Here is a 16,867-nt window from a genome sequence, read left to right as displayed (position 1 = left end):
GTTATTTTTGTTTTACATCATGATAGTTGTGTGAAACTTAAATCTCTTTTATCAATGGTTAAGGTCGTAAGGCTTCTAAAATCCGCAATACTTCTTTTTCATTCACTAATTTTCAATGTTGATCTATTGTATATTTTATAAATTTTATTCCCCTTACTAAAGTTTATTTATCGGCAGAGGACAAGACTGAAGAGTATTTTATTTATTTATTATTTTTTTAAGTTCAGTTTTAATCGATTCACCAACAAATTTAATCATTGTATACGGACAATTATTGCAAGAATTGATATGCCTTCTAAAATGACCAACATTGTTTTTCCTACAAAAATTACAAGTCTTGTGACTTTGTAATATAGGTGATTTTAGAGCCAAGTTATTATCACAGATTAAATCACAAACTTTGCACAGTTTCACGTTCATTTGATGTATTAACTTGTAGTAGAGGATCAAGTAGCTCTTCTTGGAGAGCAACGTGGAGCAATGTTGACAGGTCGGCTTCATGCTCAGGGGAATGAGGTCTAATGCTGATGTCACTTCTATATATAGACTCGTGAGGTCCTGGGGATTCCCCATTCACGTGACCGCTTTACTTGGCTCTTGGGGAGTGCCTATGGGTCGGGAGCACAGTTAACAGCTACCATCCTATTTATTTATTTAGTTAGGCCTAGCTTTTCCAGTTACCAGAAAGTATAGTAAATTCAGAAGGGTAAATTTGTAGAGAAAGAGATTATTTAAAGGTAAATTCTTTGGATGGATGTAATATTGATGTTTGTTATTTGTAGAATTTTGAAATTATAGGCTTTGTTCACTATTTGGTTTTGTTTTTTGATGTTCACCCACGGCCTTTCACATTTTAGTTAGGGATGTGGGGCGACCACTCGCACTGTCACTATGGGGGGCACGCTTTCAATAGTTGTTCGTCTGGGGACGGTGCGAGGGGTCGGCTCAGATGGTAGAGAGCGTGGTTTGCTCTTTCCACGAACGGCCGTGGTTGGATTTGATTTTTGGGTGATTCTGGTCTGGCAGTCTTAAGAATTTTTTGAAGAAATGTTGTCGTGGTGGGGTTAGCACATTGTTGTAGTTTTTTATTAGGAACTCGCCCTTGGCCGAGTCAACGGGGGGAATCTGGTTAATGACTTGCATCATTTGGGAGCAAGAGTGTCAAAAGCATGGCCAAAACTCAAAATTGAAACTGTGTGTGTGTGTGTTCACCTCATCACACAAATTTTAGGTGTTGTTCTTTAGTGTATGTTTGTACGTGTGTATGTGGTGAGTGTAAGTTCGTGTTTTTTTGTTTTTGTGGCTAAGGCGGTGTGTATGGGCAGGTTCTTCTGTTTGTGACCTCATCTGACTGTAGGCATTTAAGTCCAGAGCCTTTAGTTAGTTAAGTTTGTGAATTGTTCGTTGTTAAAATTTTTTGGTGTGTGTTTTGAAAGTAGGTCTACTGACTGTGAGCAAAATGGGTTCGTTTGCTCCACTGCCCAATCCCATCGCTGGGGTTTTGAGCGACATTTGCCCGGTTGATGGTTTAGAGGTGGAACCTTTGTTCAAGTTTTTGGGAAAGGTGTTGCACCTGAAGGAGTTCCCAGGCATGGAGGACTCAGTAGTGTTGGAACTACTGGTTCCACTCTACCTGAGACCTCTTGGTGACAAATTGTTAGACTGTTTGAAACGGGGAGTAAATTTTGACATTTTTCACAGTGAAGTGCTTGAGCTCTTTGTCCCCATCAGGGTCATGGAGAGATTGAAGGTTGAGAGAGTGTTCCGACCTCAAAAGTTTGATGAAACTCTCAGTCAGTATGTGGGTGACATTCGTGGCGTGTGTCGTGTCCTACGGCTGGGCATCCCTGAAACCCAACTGGTGGAAATTGTGTTGCAGGGGTTGAAGCCTGAGGAGCGGTCCAGACTGATTTTTGCTCCGAAGCCTTCTTCTTTTGCAGACCTGGACAGGCTGGTCATCCATTCGCGGAGCGTTCAAGACGCTGATTGTCAGAGGGAGCACGTTGCGGGGCATCTTCCCCGGACTGGTCCCCATCTCGTTGTAACACACGTGGGTCAAGGTCCTGAAATACCGCAGAGACAGGCATCCTATAAATCAAAACTCAGTACACAAAATAAATTGTTACTGTACAAAACAGTTCTATAACCAATTTGGACTTATGGTATTCAGCTTTGGGGATCAGCAAGTACCTCAAACATTAAAATTATTCAACGTTACCAATCAAAATTATTACGTAAAGTTGTCAACGCTCCTTGGTTTGTTACCAACAGAACACTTCACAATGATCTTCAAATTCGAACAGTAAAAGAAGAAATTACAAAATCTAGTGACAAATACATTATAAAATTGGAAAATCATTCAAATCATCTTGCACTTAATTTATTGGACAATCACAACTCCATTTACAGACTGAAGCGACACACGATATTGGACCTACCATTCAGATTCGGCTAAGTGTTATCAAAATTCTCTTTGTTAGCTAGTGTTGACGGTGGTCAATCACTAGCTCATGTTCTTCAAGTTATTTTTGTATTACTATTTATATCATTTGCTTGTTGTTGAACTTGAACAGATTGTAAATTAAATAAAGTTAAAAAAGTATTTAATGTATTTGAAGTGTGAAAATAAACTTATGTCCGAAACATGTCACTTAAAAAAAAAAAAAATAATATTCAGGATGCTCAGTTGTACTTATTTACTACAATAATTTAATATATCAGCAGCCCTATTACGTGAACACCTAAATTAATATATATATATATATATATATATATAAAATAGATATATAATGGGAAGTTATAAATCTGAAATGTTATATATCGAACCACAGGGCTTTTCACAAAGTTAATTTCAACTTTTGGGAATTCAACATGGCCCTCATGGGGTAATTGGTTGCCATGACATTATTTCCTATATAGCAATAAAAAGGTAAAAATGAGTCGCAGCATATGTTAGTCAACGAATCATCTAAATAGCACAATACAAAATAATACTATACCGAGAAAATGGAAGAACAATCTGATTAATATCATTGAGCTACAAATAGATTAATTTACTACAAATTAATAACCAAAGATTATGGCCGTCAGAATAATGATCCACAAAATTGAAAATATTGTTTCAATTGAATTTAATACCATGAATGTTAATTAACATTTTTTATATACATAGAAAGCCATTCCTTGAGTTTACAGCAGACTACATTATAAGAATTTTAGTATTTCAAATAGCAACCTATTAAATGAAGTACAAAGGAATAAGTAGGCCTAATTAGATTTATTTTCACAGATAAAAATATTGTAAAACAACATGGAAGATTAACTAGATACAGTTTACATTAGCGTAATCAGCAACTTAGCCAAATGTATTTACATAACTATTAACTACATTATTATTTATACATTACACATATACATTTCATACATTACAACTTACATTAATAGCTTTTATCATAATTAAAAACAAGTAGGATACTTGTTTTTCAAAGATTTGCAGATAAAAACCTATATTTGATTATTTATTAAGCAAAAACTATTTACGCAACTTATTAATGTCCCTAAACATGGAAATAATTTATAAACATGTTTCACTCAGTTTGGATTTGTTTTCCATCGAATCCTGTGTTCTTTTATAAGTGCAAATGATTGATCCAATTATTGCCCTGCAAACTAGACATGATAATGGTAACCGAATATTGGTGCTCATTATATCACCGTTGGCATCGGTTACTCGTAGTAATTGGATGAATTTGCGAAGGTTAAAGCACATGAATGACAAAAGGGCTGGTGTCCACATGGGCTACAGTTTCTGTTTGCTTGCATTGTCTGACATATAATGCAGGCTCCCGGGCTGCCTTCTACCACGCTTCTACGCACTCCAATTCGTCATTGCTTAAGTCGTTAAGCGAATGCTTAATTTCATCCGCCTGCCGCTGAACCTCCTCAAGCGACATAAAAACAACTCAACCAACAAAGTTTCATGTAGCGTTATATAGATAGAAGATAGATCCTCTCGCACAATGCCTGACTCCTTCGCAGAAGGGGTTTACATCGACTTCTGACCAGGCGCTTTAGACACGCTAGTCTCGGCGCGCAGTTTCACATTTTGATGTTGACCCTACTCGGACAGTTGATATTTTGATATTTTTTTAAATAATTTAAAAACTCGGACAGTTGATTTAACGAAATATTATTATTATTTAAACCATACTCGGACAGTTGATTTATCTAATTATTATTAGTTATTTATCAAAACTCGGACAAATGAAAACTAGGACAGCTGATTTTTCAAATATTTTGTAATTTTTAACAAACTCGGACAGTTGAAAACTCAGACAAATGAACCTCACCCATACCGGCAGGCGGCAATGACGCCAGAGAGGCCGCAGGCCTATTCCAGACGGCACCCCCGGAGGGATACACCGCTTCGGGCGAATACATTGCATGTGATGACAGTTTCACTACCATATGTTTCTACGTTCTTTACCCAGTCTCTGAGTGATTCTTGATACTCCGTGAAGTGTTCGTAGTCCTTAAACCTATGCGACACAATCTTTAGCGCTTTTCTTGTTATGGAAGGAAATATTTTTCCATCTTCCAAGATCAGACCGCACAAATTAGCATCATTAGATATGTTCACACGAATTCTCAGACCACAAACAGCATCTAGAGCTTTCTTTCTTTCTTTGATCAGAGCTAGGTTACATTGCCTTTTCACAAAGTCGTCCCCTTTGTAGACAATGACTTGAGATCCATCACCACGTAACAACCTTGGAGATTATTTTCGATACTGTACCGTTATTAAAAAGTGTACCCGGTTCGCCGCTTGTCTTTTGTGTTCCTGCAGACCCCGACGCGCATGAAGCTTTGACGAAATATCCAGCACGAAAACTATAGTAATGCTCGATCATATTCTCTGACATGCCTAATCTTCTTATACAATTTCTTGCGTGAACCTATTCTGACATGCGTCAAACATTTCACCATCGGTAACACCAAAAGGTGCGACACTCGGGACTTGTGAAAATTGACTGTTCAGATATTGTATGAAGTCTGGTTCTGACCAGTAAGCGTCACTAACAATATATTCTTTCTCTAGCTCCAACACCGTTTAAAATGCTCGTTGGCCCACAAATCTACAACTGCTCTGGCTAAGTACAATTCTTTGATTGTGAATAGGTAAATATCCTGAAGATTGAAGTACCTCGTTTCTAACACAGCAAGTGTCTGCATGGGTTTGTCGCAGAATAATTCAAATCAATTCCAGGTCCAACAGCGTAATACTTTTCTGTAAGATCTAGCACATTGCCTTTTCGGTTTGCTGGTGCGATGATGTCATCTAACCTTGTTTTTCCTGTACCAAACTTTCCTTTCAACATCTGACTACTTAAAATGTTCCAACTGGTCACATCTTCGGCTACTGGTAACATTCCCAACATTTCCGGTAAGTGCTTGTAAGCGTCAACCGTTGTTGGTAGTGAGTGGCCTGGTCTCTTCAGGGGCCACATGTACAGGTGGTGTGTACTCTTTCACGTCCTCATTCGGGTCTGATAACCATGTTTGCACATAATTATAGAACTCAGGATAGTTTTCTTTTAAGTTGTTGCGTAGTTCTGCAGCCTCTTCAGACACAACAAAATCCTTTTCAGTTGCCCTAGTCTTCATCTCAAATTCTTAACCTATCAACAAAATTGTGTTTGGTTTTATACTCGTTACAAAAGATCTGACGAGTTTTAAACTTATCTGAGGTAAACATTTATGTATTTTCCTCCTGTTTGTGTGATTTTGATGGTTTTTCTTCAGTTTTTTTGTTGTTTACAAAGTTATCAAATGTTTCTGTCTTTAATATTACTTAATTAATATTTACTTGATCTCTTTTTCTGTTGATTTTACATTTAACAAAGCAATGTTGGTTTTTTCCCACTAAAATCATTATTGTTTTCTTTTGGACTTTAACAAGCTTTGCAGGCAATGATGTGTCTCCATAGGTCACCAAACATTCTTGTGTAGTTATGCACTTTTAATGTGTCCCTTTTATGGTCCAGTAGACCTTTGATATGAACGAACAATTCTGAAGAGTTTGCGCTGTAGTTTGTTCTGTATATGTTGAAAACATCTGTTTGTTGTAGAATCGGTATTAAACTGTTTATGTATACTGTTTTCCATGTTAATCTAAATACGACCTCAACGCTTTCCCACGCTGATTTCTTATTGTGTAACTTGAACTTTTTGATTATTTCATCGACTCTGTTGTTGTTAGTCTCAAAGTCTAGGATGTTTGACAAGTACTTGTAGGTTCCAGTAAACGATACACTATCACATTGGAATGATTTTCCATAGACTCCGGAAATAGCTGTGGCCTTCTTATCTACTTGCCGCAACACTGGAAACTTTTCTTTCATGATATTACTTTGCAACATTGTGTTAGCTGCCTTGTCTAATGTTCCAATGCAACAACGATAGATCTACGTCCAAAACGCCCAAAATATCGTCCATCCTACCTTGTTTATTCGAAGTATTTGATTTTTCTATTAACGGTTTAATGTCCATGTTTGTTTTAAAATCCTTTTCTTAATCATTTTCTCTCTCAAGTTTAGATGTACATCGAATTCAGAGTACTTTTGAAACCTATCAAACTTTCTATCTATTTTATTGATTGTGTTTGGTATGACTTGTAGCTTGTCTGTTACTACGTTTGATATAACGGATAATGTGCCTATGACGTGCTCTAATGTTTCTGTGGCCAGATTTGTGTTATTGAAGTTTGATTTATCTTTGTTTGGTTTTGCGGCATTTGATGTTTCCTTTTCATCACTATTATTTTTGGGTTTGTATAGATACTAACTCTATTTCGTTATCCTTCTCATCAAGTTTGCAGTCGTTCTCACTCTGACCACCAACAATATCTGGCATTTTATTTACGTTGATGATGTCTTCGCAGGGAGCAGTTGGTTGTTGAATTTTGACAACAATAGCACTTGAAGATGTTGTTGTGCTTTCGCTACCAGATATGTTGTCGTGCAATGTTTCGTATCCTTCATCCAGTGATAGTTTGCTAACTTTTTATGCATCAAAATGCGTACCATTGTAGTGTATGTGTGCAGTGTTTGGGATTTTTGGGTTTTTAACATATAGGAATCTGTTTTTGTATCCATGTAAATGTATGCAGACGTTTCTTCCAAATTCAAGTGCGGCAAGACATATGGACGTGAGACCTCCCCATCGTCCATCTGAAAGTTCCTCTTCAATTTCAGGTGTAAAGTATGCACAACAATTTGACCAATTTAAAACATCTTTGAGTGTTTGAACATCAATATCAAGATCGAATGATGAAATGATGGAGCTGAAACAGCACGCACCATCGCCTGGTATCTTCACAGATTCTATCTTTTCGTCGTATGCTACATCACATTTACATCTGAGTTCCGGACCTATCGATGCTTTCTTATCACCAAGAAAGATTTGAACATTTGATCCTAACACGTCTGCATGTAAACCATCTCTGTTGTAACACATGTTTGAAACGTTCGCATAAGTGTTTACAATACTATTATCAGAATCACCGACGGTTTGACATAGTTTTGGATGTGTTGCAACTTTCTTACCAACTACTCTTGCCTGATTTTGTTTCACAGGTGATTCGCATTCGCTCGAACTAGTTGGATCTTCTAAGCTTTGTTCGATACGTTTCCTTGGTGCTTCATTGATTTAAATTGAACATCAGGCCTATACTCAACATCAAAAACTTCACTTTCGGTATCATTCCAATGTTTCTTTTCACTTCCCAAGATCTTTGTCACAATTTGATCTGATTTCTGGTTGTTTTGGTCGTCGCTTTCAGGAAAATGTAAATCTAAATACTATACATAACTTTTATACTCTTTCTGCCATTCATCCATATCACCAATCAAAGATTTTAATTTACTTGCCGTTGTTGAGTCGTCACATTTGATCTCTAATGTTTCCGCGTGTCTCGATAATGCTACAACCTGTAAGCATTCAACTGTGGCTGAACTCTTGTCCTCACTTGCATCGTACAACCTACAGTTCGGAAAAGTACCTCCTTGGTTCGCCCGCACTGTATTATGGTCGCTTTCTGTGTACTTTTGCGATGCTGCAGTTGAAAAGCACATCTGTAATTTTGGTGTTTCTTCTTTAGTTGATTCAGAAATCTCACTAAAATATATGGATGGTTTAGCGTCTGTTTTTATCTTCTTTCCTGCGCGCATTTGGTACCCAAAAAGTTTGTTGAGGAGAGCTACAGTGTCTGGTGGATTTCTAAAGTTCACTAAAAGTTCGTGTGTGTATAACTGACTCAGATCAATCTTGTTTCCTATGTATACACCTTCATCCGGTTCAATTATTTTTGTTTGTTTTTCGTCACCTACCAAGAAAATCTCTTCAGCAGCGTTGTTGAAAGCAACACTTGCTAAGTACTCGTACGGAAAAGATGTAAACTCATCATCAAAGAATCTACAAAACCCTTTTGTTTCCATTGCTCTGTGTGTCGTCTTAAATGTCAGATCGTAAGTAACCCCTTGGTCGTTTGTCAACTTTTCATAATCTGTTTTAGTTTTGTGAATGGTGCGAGAACAAGATCATTTTCTTTTGCCAGTTTTCGAATAATTTAAGATTTACCACATCCTGGTCCTGCTTTGATGTAGTGGATTTTCACATCTCTTGTGAAAGGAACATTTTGGTAGGTGATCTTGCGCACGCTTCTTGACATCTCTTAATCCAGGTGGGTCGGTGACGCTGTCGAGAAGTTTTGCTTTCAAAGCACCAAGTTCTGTATCATCTAGTCTGAAAGTCTGTGTTGTGTTTTCTTCACATTCCGGTTTACCATGTGTGCAAACCATAGATATGATGGTTAGTTAATAGGGACAGTCGATGGGGTATAACCCCTGTTCTTCCTTTATCTGGCCTCGAGCCTTCTCGGCCCATTTTCGCCAGTCTCTCCTCTCTCGCTTTCCTTTCCTTTTTCCCTCTCCTTTTGCAAAAAACAACTGTAACTATCCAGTCTACATTACTCTCCCCTTCCACTCACTTTCATGCGAGACTGGAGGCAAGTTCTGCTTCAGTGAAAGGCGGCACCGGTACCCCCTGTGCGTCTGCAGCAACCCTATCCCTTACACGAGCCTGGGCCTCGGTATCGAGAGCCGGGTCGTCGTCAGGGAGGAGTTGCCGCACCAAGGCTTCGGCCACCTCCTCGACCGAAGTCAGAGGAGTGCGCCTTGGTACACAGAGTCCCGTCAGCACCTGATCCACTTTAGCCCTACCTGTCAGGCATCTGTATCCATGACCCCACGGGTCATGGATATGAGTGTTATGAGTGTCTATGAGTGTTATTACTATGTTGTATAATTAATTTTGATTAAAATATTATTAATGCTAGTAATAGATATGTGACTGTTATAGGCAATAAGTGTTTTCTTTAAAAACCACCGTTTTTCAACTATCATAGTGTATTTCTCTAAATATTTTTTAAACTAACAAAATTGGCATCCATACATAACGATAAACAAAATATTAAATGCAATTTTCAAACCATTAAAAAAAAACCTAGATACTAATAAAATATATAAAATCCAATGTATGTTTGTATGTTTGTCCTTTATGGACTCCGAAACCGCTCGACAGATTGTAATGACACTTTCAGGCATTATTAAGCATAATCCATTATGCTTAATTAGGATTATTATTCAAGGGTGGTTTGTGTGAAGTTTGGTGCAGATCCGTCAAAAGGGCTCCGCAATAACTTATTAACAAACATATGTCAATAATTCCCAAAGCAATAATAAAATATACAAATTTACTAATTTTTTCTAAGTACCTTTTGATAGCGGACCTTAAAATGTGATTTTTTTTACAATTAACATTTTATATACAACTAAAAAATCTCTTAATTATGTCTCTAAATGGCCTAAAAACTCGATTTTACAGGTCTAATTTTCAAAAATTTTCTGGGGGAGGACCCCCGGACCCCCCCTTTTTCCTGGGGGGTTTTCCATACCCCCAGACCCCCCGGTCTTGTCCCTGTGTTTGGCCTACCCAAAAAAATATTCCTGGAGCCACCCCTGATTATACAACATAGTAATAACACTCAGTTCAGAATTCAGCTCGCCTGATAAGTAAATAATTTGTGTGATCATTATTCAAACAAACTATTTATTTCATTACAAACTGCAATCTTCTGCCTTTCTGAGAAGCAAATTCATCAATTACAGGATCAGGGTTGTTCAGAAGTTCTAAACTTGCTTCCTTTTCAATAGATAACACTCCCAAACTGTGTAGTCTCCTCCCCATCATTGTAGCCCTTAAGTTTGATTTAATTCTCCTCATAGTAGAAAATGACCTTTCAGCAGTAGCTGTGGAGACGGGCATTGTCAACACGATCGTCATTACTTGTTTTAGTTCATCGAAAGATGGGAAGTTGGATAAATCATTCAACACGTCCATGCTACTTTTAGAGTCTTTGAACATTGTTTTACCTAAATCACATTGCACTTTCAAGGTAGAAGTGAAGTCACAGTCTTTCCCGTGCAGCTCTGAGAAGTTACACAACACTTTTGGGTCTAAAACATCGTGTGACTTTGGGTTACAGGCTGAAATACAAGCAATTGAAATGTCATTTTCGGCAAACCGTTTGTCCATTTCACATATCATATTATCAAGAATATGAAAATACTCTGCTTTCAATGTTGTCTTAGGATTTTCTTTCTGTGTGTATCGTCCCTTCCCAGTAGTCTCCATGACGAAATAATCTTCCAGGCTTGCTGTTGGATTCTGTTTACGGCGGCCAGTGTCTCTTGCCCTTGCATGATCGATTTCACAATCATTGCACAATTGTGCAGTTTCTTGAAAAAAGGATTCAAATTTTGCGTCAGATCTCAACTCCTCTAACTGATCTCTTGTTGCTTTTACGAGCTTTCGGCACTTGCCAACATCTATGGTCGAGGACTGAAGTTGTTTTGAGAGGATATTCACAATTTTTAAGACACCTTCAAGGCTAACTAGAGTGAAAGTCACGTTAAACGATTGTATTTGGATCAAGAGGCCCCGAGCCTCAGCAGCTTCTCTTGGCTTTGAACTTTCTGTACATTTTTTCAAAGCATTAATGACAGAGTCAAGATTGTTCTTAAAGAACTCTACTCCTTTATACTTTGCTACCCATCTTGTATCGCTGTGTTGAGGTACTGTAATTGATTTTTTGCCTGTTTTAGTCTCTTTGAAGAAAATGAAGAGTTTATGACGTAGTGTGGAGCTGGATTGGAATGCATAGATTGCTTCTAATAGGCCAATTGTTTCCCTAACTATTTGCACATTCTTGGCTACGTCAACCAAGACCAAGTTGAGTCTATGTGCATGGCAATGGACGTAAGGACAAGGATTTTTTGCCATTTCTCTGATTAATGTCTGCACTCCATTAAGTTTTCCCGACATGGCAGATGCTCCATCAAACGACTGGCTTACACAATTCTTAATATCTAGACCATTTGATTCCAAGAAACTTAATATCTTGATCGCTAAAGATTCAGCTGTGAGCTCTTGTAACTCAACAAACCCAAGAAACCTCTCTTTTATCTTAGCCTGATGTATGTAACGGCAACAGATAGACATTTGCTCTTTTTTTCCTTCATCTCGAGCTTCGTCAACTATAATGCTGTATATGTTGCTAGACTTAATCTCATTAACAATGCTGCGAGTGACTACATTTGAGGCTGCATCTAAAAGGTCATTTTGGATAGTCTTAGAGGTATATTTGGCATTTCCAGGAAGGTTTTTTAAATTACTATTGAACTGGCTATTTTCCATACAAAGCAAATTGACCAATTCTTGAAAATTTCCATGATTCATACTTTCGGGGCGGTCTTCCAATAAATCGTTTGAGTCATCACTGTCATCTGGATCTTCATGAGCTTTCCCAGGTTGTACCTCCCTGTGTCCTCTCAGTGCAATGCCTTGGCGGGCACAGAACAATGCACTTCTTACAAGTGTCTTCAGAGTTTCTCTATTTTTTTCTACTGTTTGGGCCATTTGTTCATTGATTTTAACTGAAACAGCACCAGTTTTTTGAGAATCCAGCCATCCCTTGTACTTTGTTAAACAAAGCTTGTGGGCATTAGAGTTTTCATGTTTTTCTGCCATTTTCATTATATTTTTCCAGTCATTATATCCGGCTGAAGTAAGAACTTCCTTTCTGAGAATAGAAAAATGTCGACAAAAAAAACAAAATACTGCATCATTTTCAATTGAGTATTCTATCCAGGAATATTGAGAATACCAAAAGCTCTGGAAAGACCTTTGCTTTCCTGATATATTTCGCCTAGGGAAGTTAAGCATCGGTTGTTTGGGTCCGTCAGAAGCACATGCACTAAGATCTAGTGGACCTCTAATTTGGTTACTAGTCGAAATGGACGGTTCATCTACTTTTAACTTTTTACATATAGGCAGATTTGTGTCATTGTCATCTAATTCTAAAACTGACTTTTCAACATTGGAACTAGTGCTGGAAGACTCACCATCATCATCACATGTAGGCCTAATGGACTGTTCATTGTTCGTCTTTGATGAAGATAAAGCCTTTTTAAATTTCACTAAAAACTTTTCCATGGCACAGAACTTTGAGTTTAGAACACAAAACACTATTTAATAAACGAATGTGCACAAAAACAATATAAGAACAAAGTTCGAAGAGCAGAATAACGATTAACTTGTGTGTTACGGCAACATATAGGTTAAGTTTGTTGTTCGCTGTCATCGAGTACTACTGAGTGACACTGACAGTGGCGCCCCTGGCGGGCAGCGGCTGCGTGTCTCTGTAGTCACTAGTCAGTGTGTTGTTTTGTGTGAGTGCGAGAGCGGGAGCAGTCTGGCGTCAGACTCAGACACCATCAACAGCGAGTACAGTACGCAGTACACGAACGAGCGTCGAGCAGTCGCCATTGGCCAGTCAGGAGCATAAACTAACGCAGTTTAAAATTTTAACTAAATCACTCGTAGCTATTATAACTCACTTGACAATTGCAAGTACACTTGAGTCCCGCTAATCCGAACACGGTTAATCCGAACGTCCGCTTAATCCGAACACGTTCCCGATATTAATTTTAATAAATTTGCACTATATAAAATACAATGGGAAAGGTAAAACATCTTGAAATGAAGTATAAACAGAGTAATCAATTAAGGAATACAATGGTTTGTTTATTACGTAAAGTTTAAATTTACAAATCGTAATAAAAAACAAATAAAACAAAGAATTATTTTGTAAGAAATATTGCACATACCGTACTGAAAAATTAACTTTGGTTAGGCCTACTTGTTATTGGACATGAAGTCCCGCATTGTCATTTGCTGCAGTTTAGTAAGTCTGTTTTTTGCCGCGTAGTTCCGCCATTTTCTCATGAACATCACGTCTGCAGGCGTGGCAGTAGACTGTTGTTCTAACAACAGCGAAGGGCAAGGTCAAGCGCTGCAGCTGCCTCATTGTGAGTCACTTTCTCCTCTCCTCCCCCGCCCCCTGGCTCGTCATCACTACCCTCCCCCTCGTCTCCCTGAACATGATCTTGCGTCACTGCTGCTACGATGTCATCGTCAGTCTGAGTCTCTGCACTAGTACCGTCTGCCGCCATCCATTCATCCACGTCCTCTTCTTCCGCGTTTTCACAGCCGGGAATGTTTCGAATCATTGGTAATAAGTTAACTGGGTCATTTTCGGTAGGGGTTTCTTCAAAATCTAACGATTTCCACAACTTTTTCCACGATTTTCTTATCGCCCCAGTTGTCACATTTTCCCAAGATTCAGCTGCCCAATACACAACATCCTTTACGTTCGTTTGTTTAATTTTTTGAACCAAGGGAATTGTATCATCTTCAATTAGGGACTTTAAAAAGTGTTTGCGATACTTAAGCTTCAGAGCCTGCAAAACCCCCTGGTCCATTGGTTGCAATAATGGCGTCACATTTGGAGGTAAAAAGGCTGCCTTTATTTCGCCACATGTTAGTTCGTCGACATCTGGGTGGGACGGTGCATTATCTAGCAAAAGAATAGCACGTGGGGGAATGTCATTTTCTTGGCTAAACCGTTTAACAGATGGTACGAATTGGTCATGGAACCATTCTTTAAACAGTTTCCCGTCCATCCAGCCTCTCTTCTGGTTCCTGTAATACACTGGAAGTGACTTCATGTTTATATGCTTGAAGGCTCGAGGCTTAGCAGCTTTGCCTATCATCATAAGAGGAAGCTTATGGTTACCAGCAGCATTGGAACAAGCCATAATGGTTACTCGGTCCTTACACATTTTAAAACCAGGAGCACGACTTTCTGATTTAGAGGCCAAGCTTTTAGTTGGCAGTGCTCTAAAATTTAGGCCGGTTTCGTCGGCGTTATATATCTGTTGGGGGGAATAATTTCCTTCGCTTATTAAATTGTCAAATGAAGCAAGGTATTCCTGCGCTGCAGCCTGATCTGAGGAAAGTTGTTCACCGGTGACAGTTAGCTGCCGAATACCATGACGTTTTTTCCACCGGTCAAACCAACCGGTGCTGGCTGTGAAGGAACTGTCGCCATTTAACAGATTGTTCAACTGAATTGCCTTTTCTTGAACGATAGGTCCACTTAAAGGGGTTCCCCTTTCCCTTTCTTGCGAGAACCACAGAAAAAGCGCTTCGTCAACTTTATCATACTGCGACTGTCGCGCCGTTTGCCGATTTTCAAGGGTTACCTCTGAAGACGTTGTGCAATATTGTTGAAGTTTCGCACGGTTTTTTTTCCAGTCGCAAATTGTAGCTTTGCCAACGTTCAGCTCTTTCGCTAGTTTAGTCACACTTTCACCATTATCCAAACGTTTTAAAGTTTCCAGCTTATCTTTAAGAGTCAAAGTGTTATGTTTACGTTTGTTAGACATTGCACTTATCACACTAAAAACCCGTACACACGCAAATCCACAGGTGACTGACCGCACTACGTAAACAAAAGCAGACTAGATCAAGGTGTTGTTGTGTTGCGATTCTGACAATTAAGCTAGGTGTATTGGTGAGGGGAGGGGGGCAGAACGGGGCAGACGTGTAGGCTACTGTGTACAGTCTCGGTAAGCAGTGCGTGCCGACGTACAGTCCGCACGCATTATCGTCACATCATACACGTCTGCCCACCCGTTCATATCGCTCTACGCTAGTTGATTGTTGACACGCTAGATATTGCACAACTGATGCGCTTATTTAAGTTTAACTGTTGTTTTTTTTTTAATTTTGTTGTAGTAAATGGACTATTAAAATTGGTTTTTGTGTATTGCTCGTTCATATTACGACACTACGACCCCTTAAAATTGCTTCCATCTTGATTATTTACGTTATTTCGGCTAATCCGAACAATCAGCTAATCCGAACGGGGTTCGGTCCCAATTAGTTCGGATTAGCCGGACTGCACTGTACCTATCTTTCCTTATTAAATATCATTTCTTTATTTAGGCCTAATTATAATTTTATAATATTAACCCAAATTTTGGGTAGGCCCGGGCCTACCTGGCCTACCCTCTGGAGCCGCCCCTGGTTGGCCGTGTCACGGGATTTTTATTGCCCTAGTTCTTCAGGGTTACCCGGAGTTCGTGGATAGCCGCGACCTCGGAAAGGTAGGGTTGGCCAGTGATGGTAGGAACTAAGTCTTCTTTTTGTCTTTTGAAGTAGGGTGAGGGGGTGCCAACGTTTTGGGACAATGTCCCGCAGAGTACCGAAGTACCCGCGACAGTGAACTTCCTCTCTGGACTTTCACACCTATTTCTGGGTACGTTTGGGATACATTTTCACAAGAATATTAACCTTTTCTGTAAGCACAGTTAATAGAAGTTCGCATGTATCAACTTGTTAGCATGTATATCGTACCCTTGTTCACTGTGGCCCGCGGCAGTTAATAGGGACTTTTTTTCATTTCTTTCTTATCTTAACCAAGTACCAGTCTCTCGACATACCTCAGTTTACATTTCTTCCTTAGGCATTCTGCCTAACTTGGTTATTTTTACTTTATATTTGTATCTTTTAATCTCTTAGTTTTTGATTTGTGATTGTTAGTGTGTGTCATGCTTCATGCGGTTGTTAGAGCCCGTTCTGTTTCCATATCCAGCGACGAAGTCTAGCCGGGGGACCCACGGAGCCGAAGTTCACTGTGAGTTTTGTAGTGAGTCTGAAGAGTGTTGTTCTTATCTTCCTGTCTTGTAGTAGTGATGTGATGTTCCAGGGCCTTGGGTGTTTTGCAGCATCTATCTCAAGATCCAGCTCCCTCCTGATGTCCTCGTTCCTCTGGCATTCCAGGATTGCATGGTGAGGATGGTCCTGAAGTAAGCAGTCCGGGCACTCGTCCGTTTCCGATCTTCCAAATCTTCGTAGGTAGGTGCCGAAGGGACCATGGCCTGTCAGGAGTTGAACCGTGGCAAGTTGTATGTCCATCTTCATATCGTTGTTGACGTTGGGCAGTAGTTCATACGTGAACCTTCCAGTGACGGCTGCTTCCCACTCTTGCTGACACCTGATCTTGTGCCTGGTCTTGACCAAACTCTTGGTTTCTTCTCTTATTCCATTCTTGATCTCCCAAGTCTCTTTGTCCATTTTAATTTGGAGGTCGATTGGAATGTTTCCAGTTAACACGCACAGAGCACTGTGCGGAGTGGTTCCGTACCATATAGAAAGTTGAGATTTGCGAATTTGACTCCATACTTTAGCCTGGTCAGCCTGGTGAGCTTGCCAAATAGATTTACCGCCTTGGTTCCAACTTCCTTTACGTGTTGCTGGAATAGCAGGTTTTGTTCTAGTGTAACCCCAAGGTACTTGACTTTTCTCACAAAGGTTATATTTTGTCCTGTCAGTTTGATGTTTG

The 16,867-nt window shown here is 39.3% G+C and overlaps 2 protein-coding genes across 2 annotated transcripts; both read right to left on the bottom strand.

Annotated features, from left to right (window-relative positions):
- Window positions 1–9,048: 9,048 nt before the first annotated feature.
- LOC128984498 (zinc finger MYM-type protein 1-like) lies at window positions 9,049–12,036 on the bottom strand. Its single transcript, XM_054403827.1, has 3 exons — window positions 11,859–12,036; window positions 10,184–11,726; window positions 9,049–9,289 (listed from the first exon to the last, which is right to left on the bottom strand). Exons 1-3 carry the CDS (start codon window positions 12,034–12,036, stop codon window positions 9,049–9,051), a joined length of 1,962 nt encoding a protein of 653 aa, XP_054259802.1.
- Window positions 12,037–13,442: 1,406 nt separating this feature from the next.
- On the bottom strand, window positions 13,443–14,906 carry LOC128984497 (jerky protein homolog-like). The gene has a single exon (XM_054403826.1). It carries the CDS (start codon window positions 14,904–14,906, stop codon window positions 13,443–13,445), a length of 1,464 nt encoding a protein of 487 aa, XP_054259801.1.
- Window positions 14,907–16,867: the final 1,961 nt, after the last annotated feature.

The sequence above is a fragment of the Macrosteles quadrilineatus genome, unplaced genomic scaffold (genome assembly GCF_028750875.1).
Source record: "Macrosteles quadrilineatus isolate MER2022 unplaced genomic scaffold, UCM_ALF_1.0 Scaffold_2__2_contigs__length_208266976, whole genome shotgun sequence".
Classification (NCBI taxonomy): Eukaryota; Metazoa; Arthropoda; class Insecta; order Hemiptera; family Cicadellidae; genus Macrosteles; species Macrosteles quadrilineatus.
The sequence above is the reverse complement of the archived record's forward strand: the minus strand, read 5'-3'. Positions and strand labels throughout refer to the sequence as shown.

Coding starts and splice junctions, on each gene's coding strand:
- LOC128984497 (XM_054403826.1), bottom strand. CDS start 14,906: ATGTCTAACAAACGTAAACATAACACTTTGACTCTTAAAGATAAGCTG.
- LOC128984498 (XM_054403827.1), bottom strand. CDS start 12,036: ATGGCCCAAACAGTAGAAAAAAATAGAGAAACTCTGAAGACACTTGTA. Junction 11,727..11,858: donor ATTGGAAGACCGCCCCGAAA/GTATGAATCATG, acceptor ATGACCTTTTAG/ATGCAGCCTCAAATGTAGTC. Junction 9,290..10,183: donor CAGAAAGGCAGAAGATTGCA/GTTTGTAATGAA, acceptor TCATGGATACAG/ATGCCTGACAGGTAGGGCTA.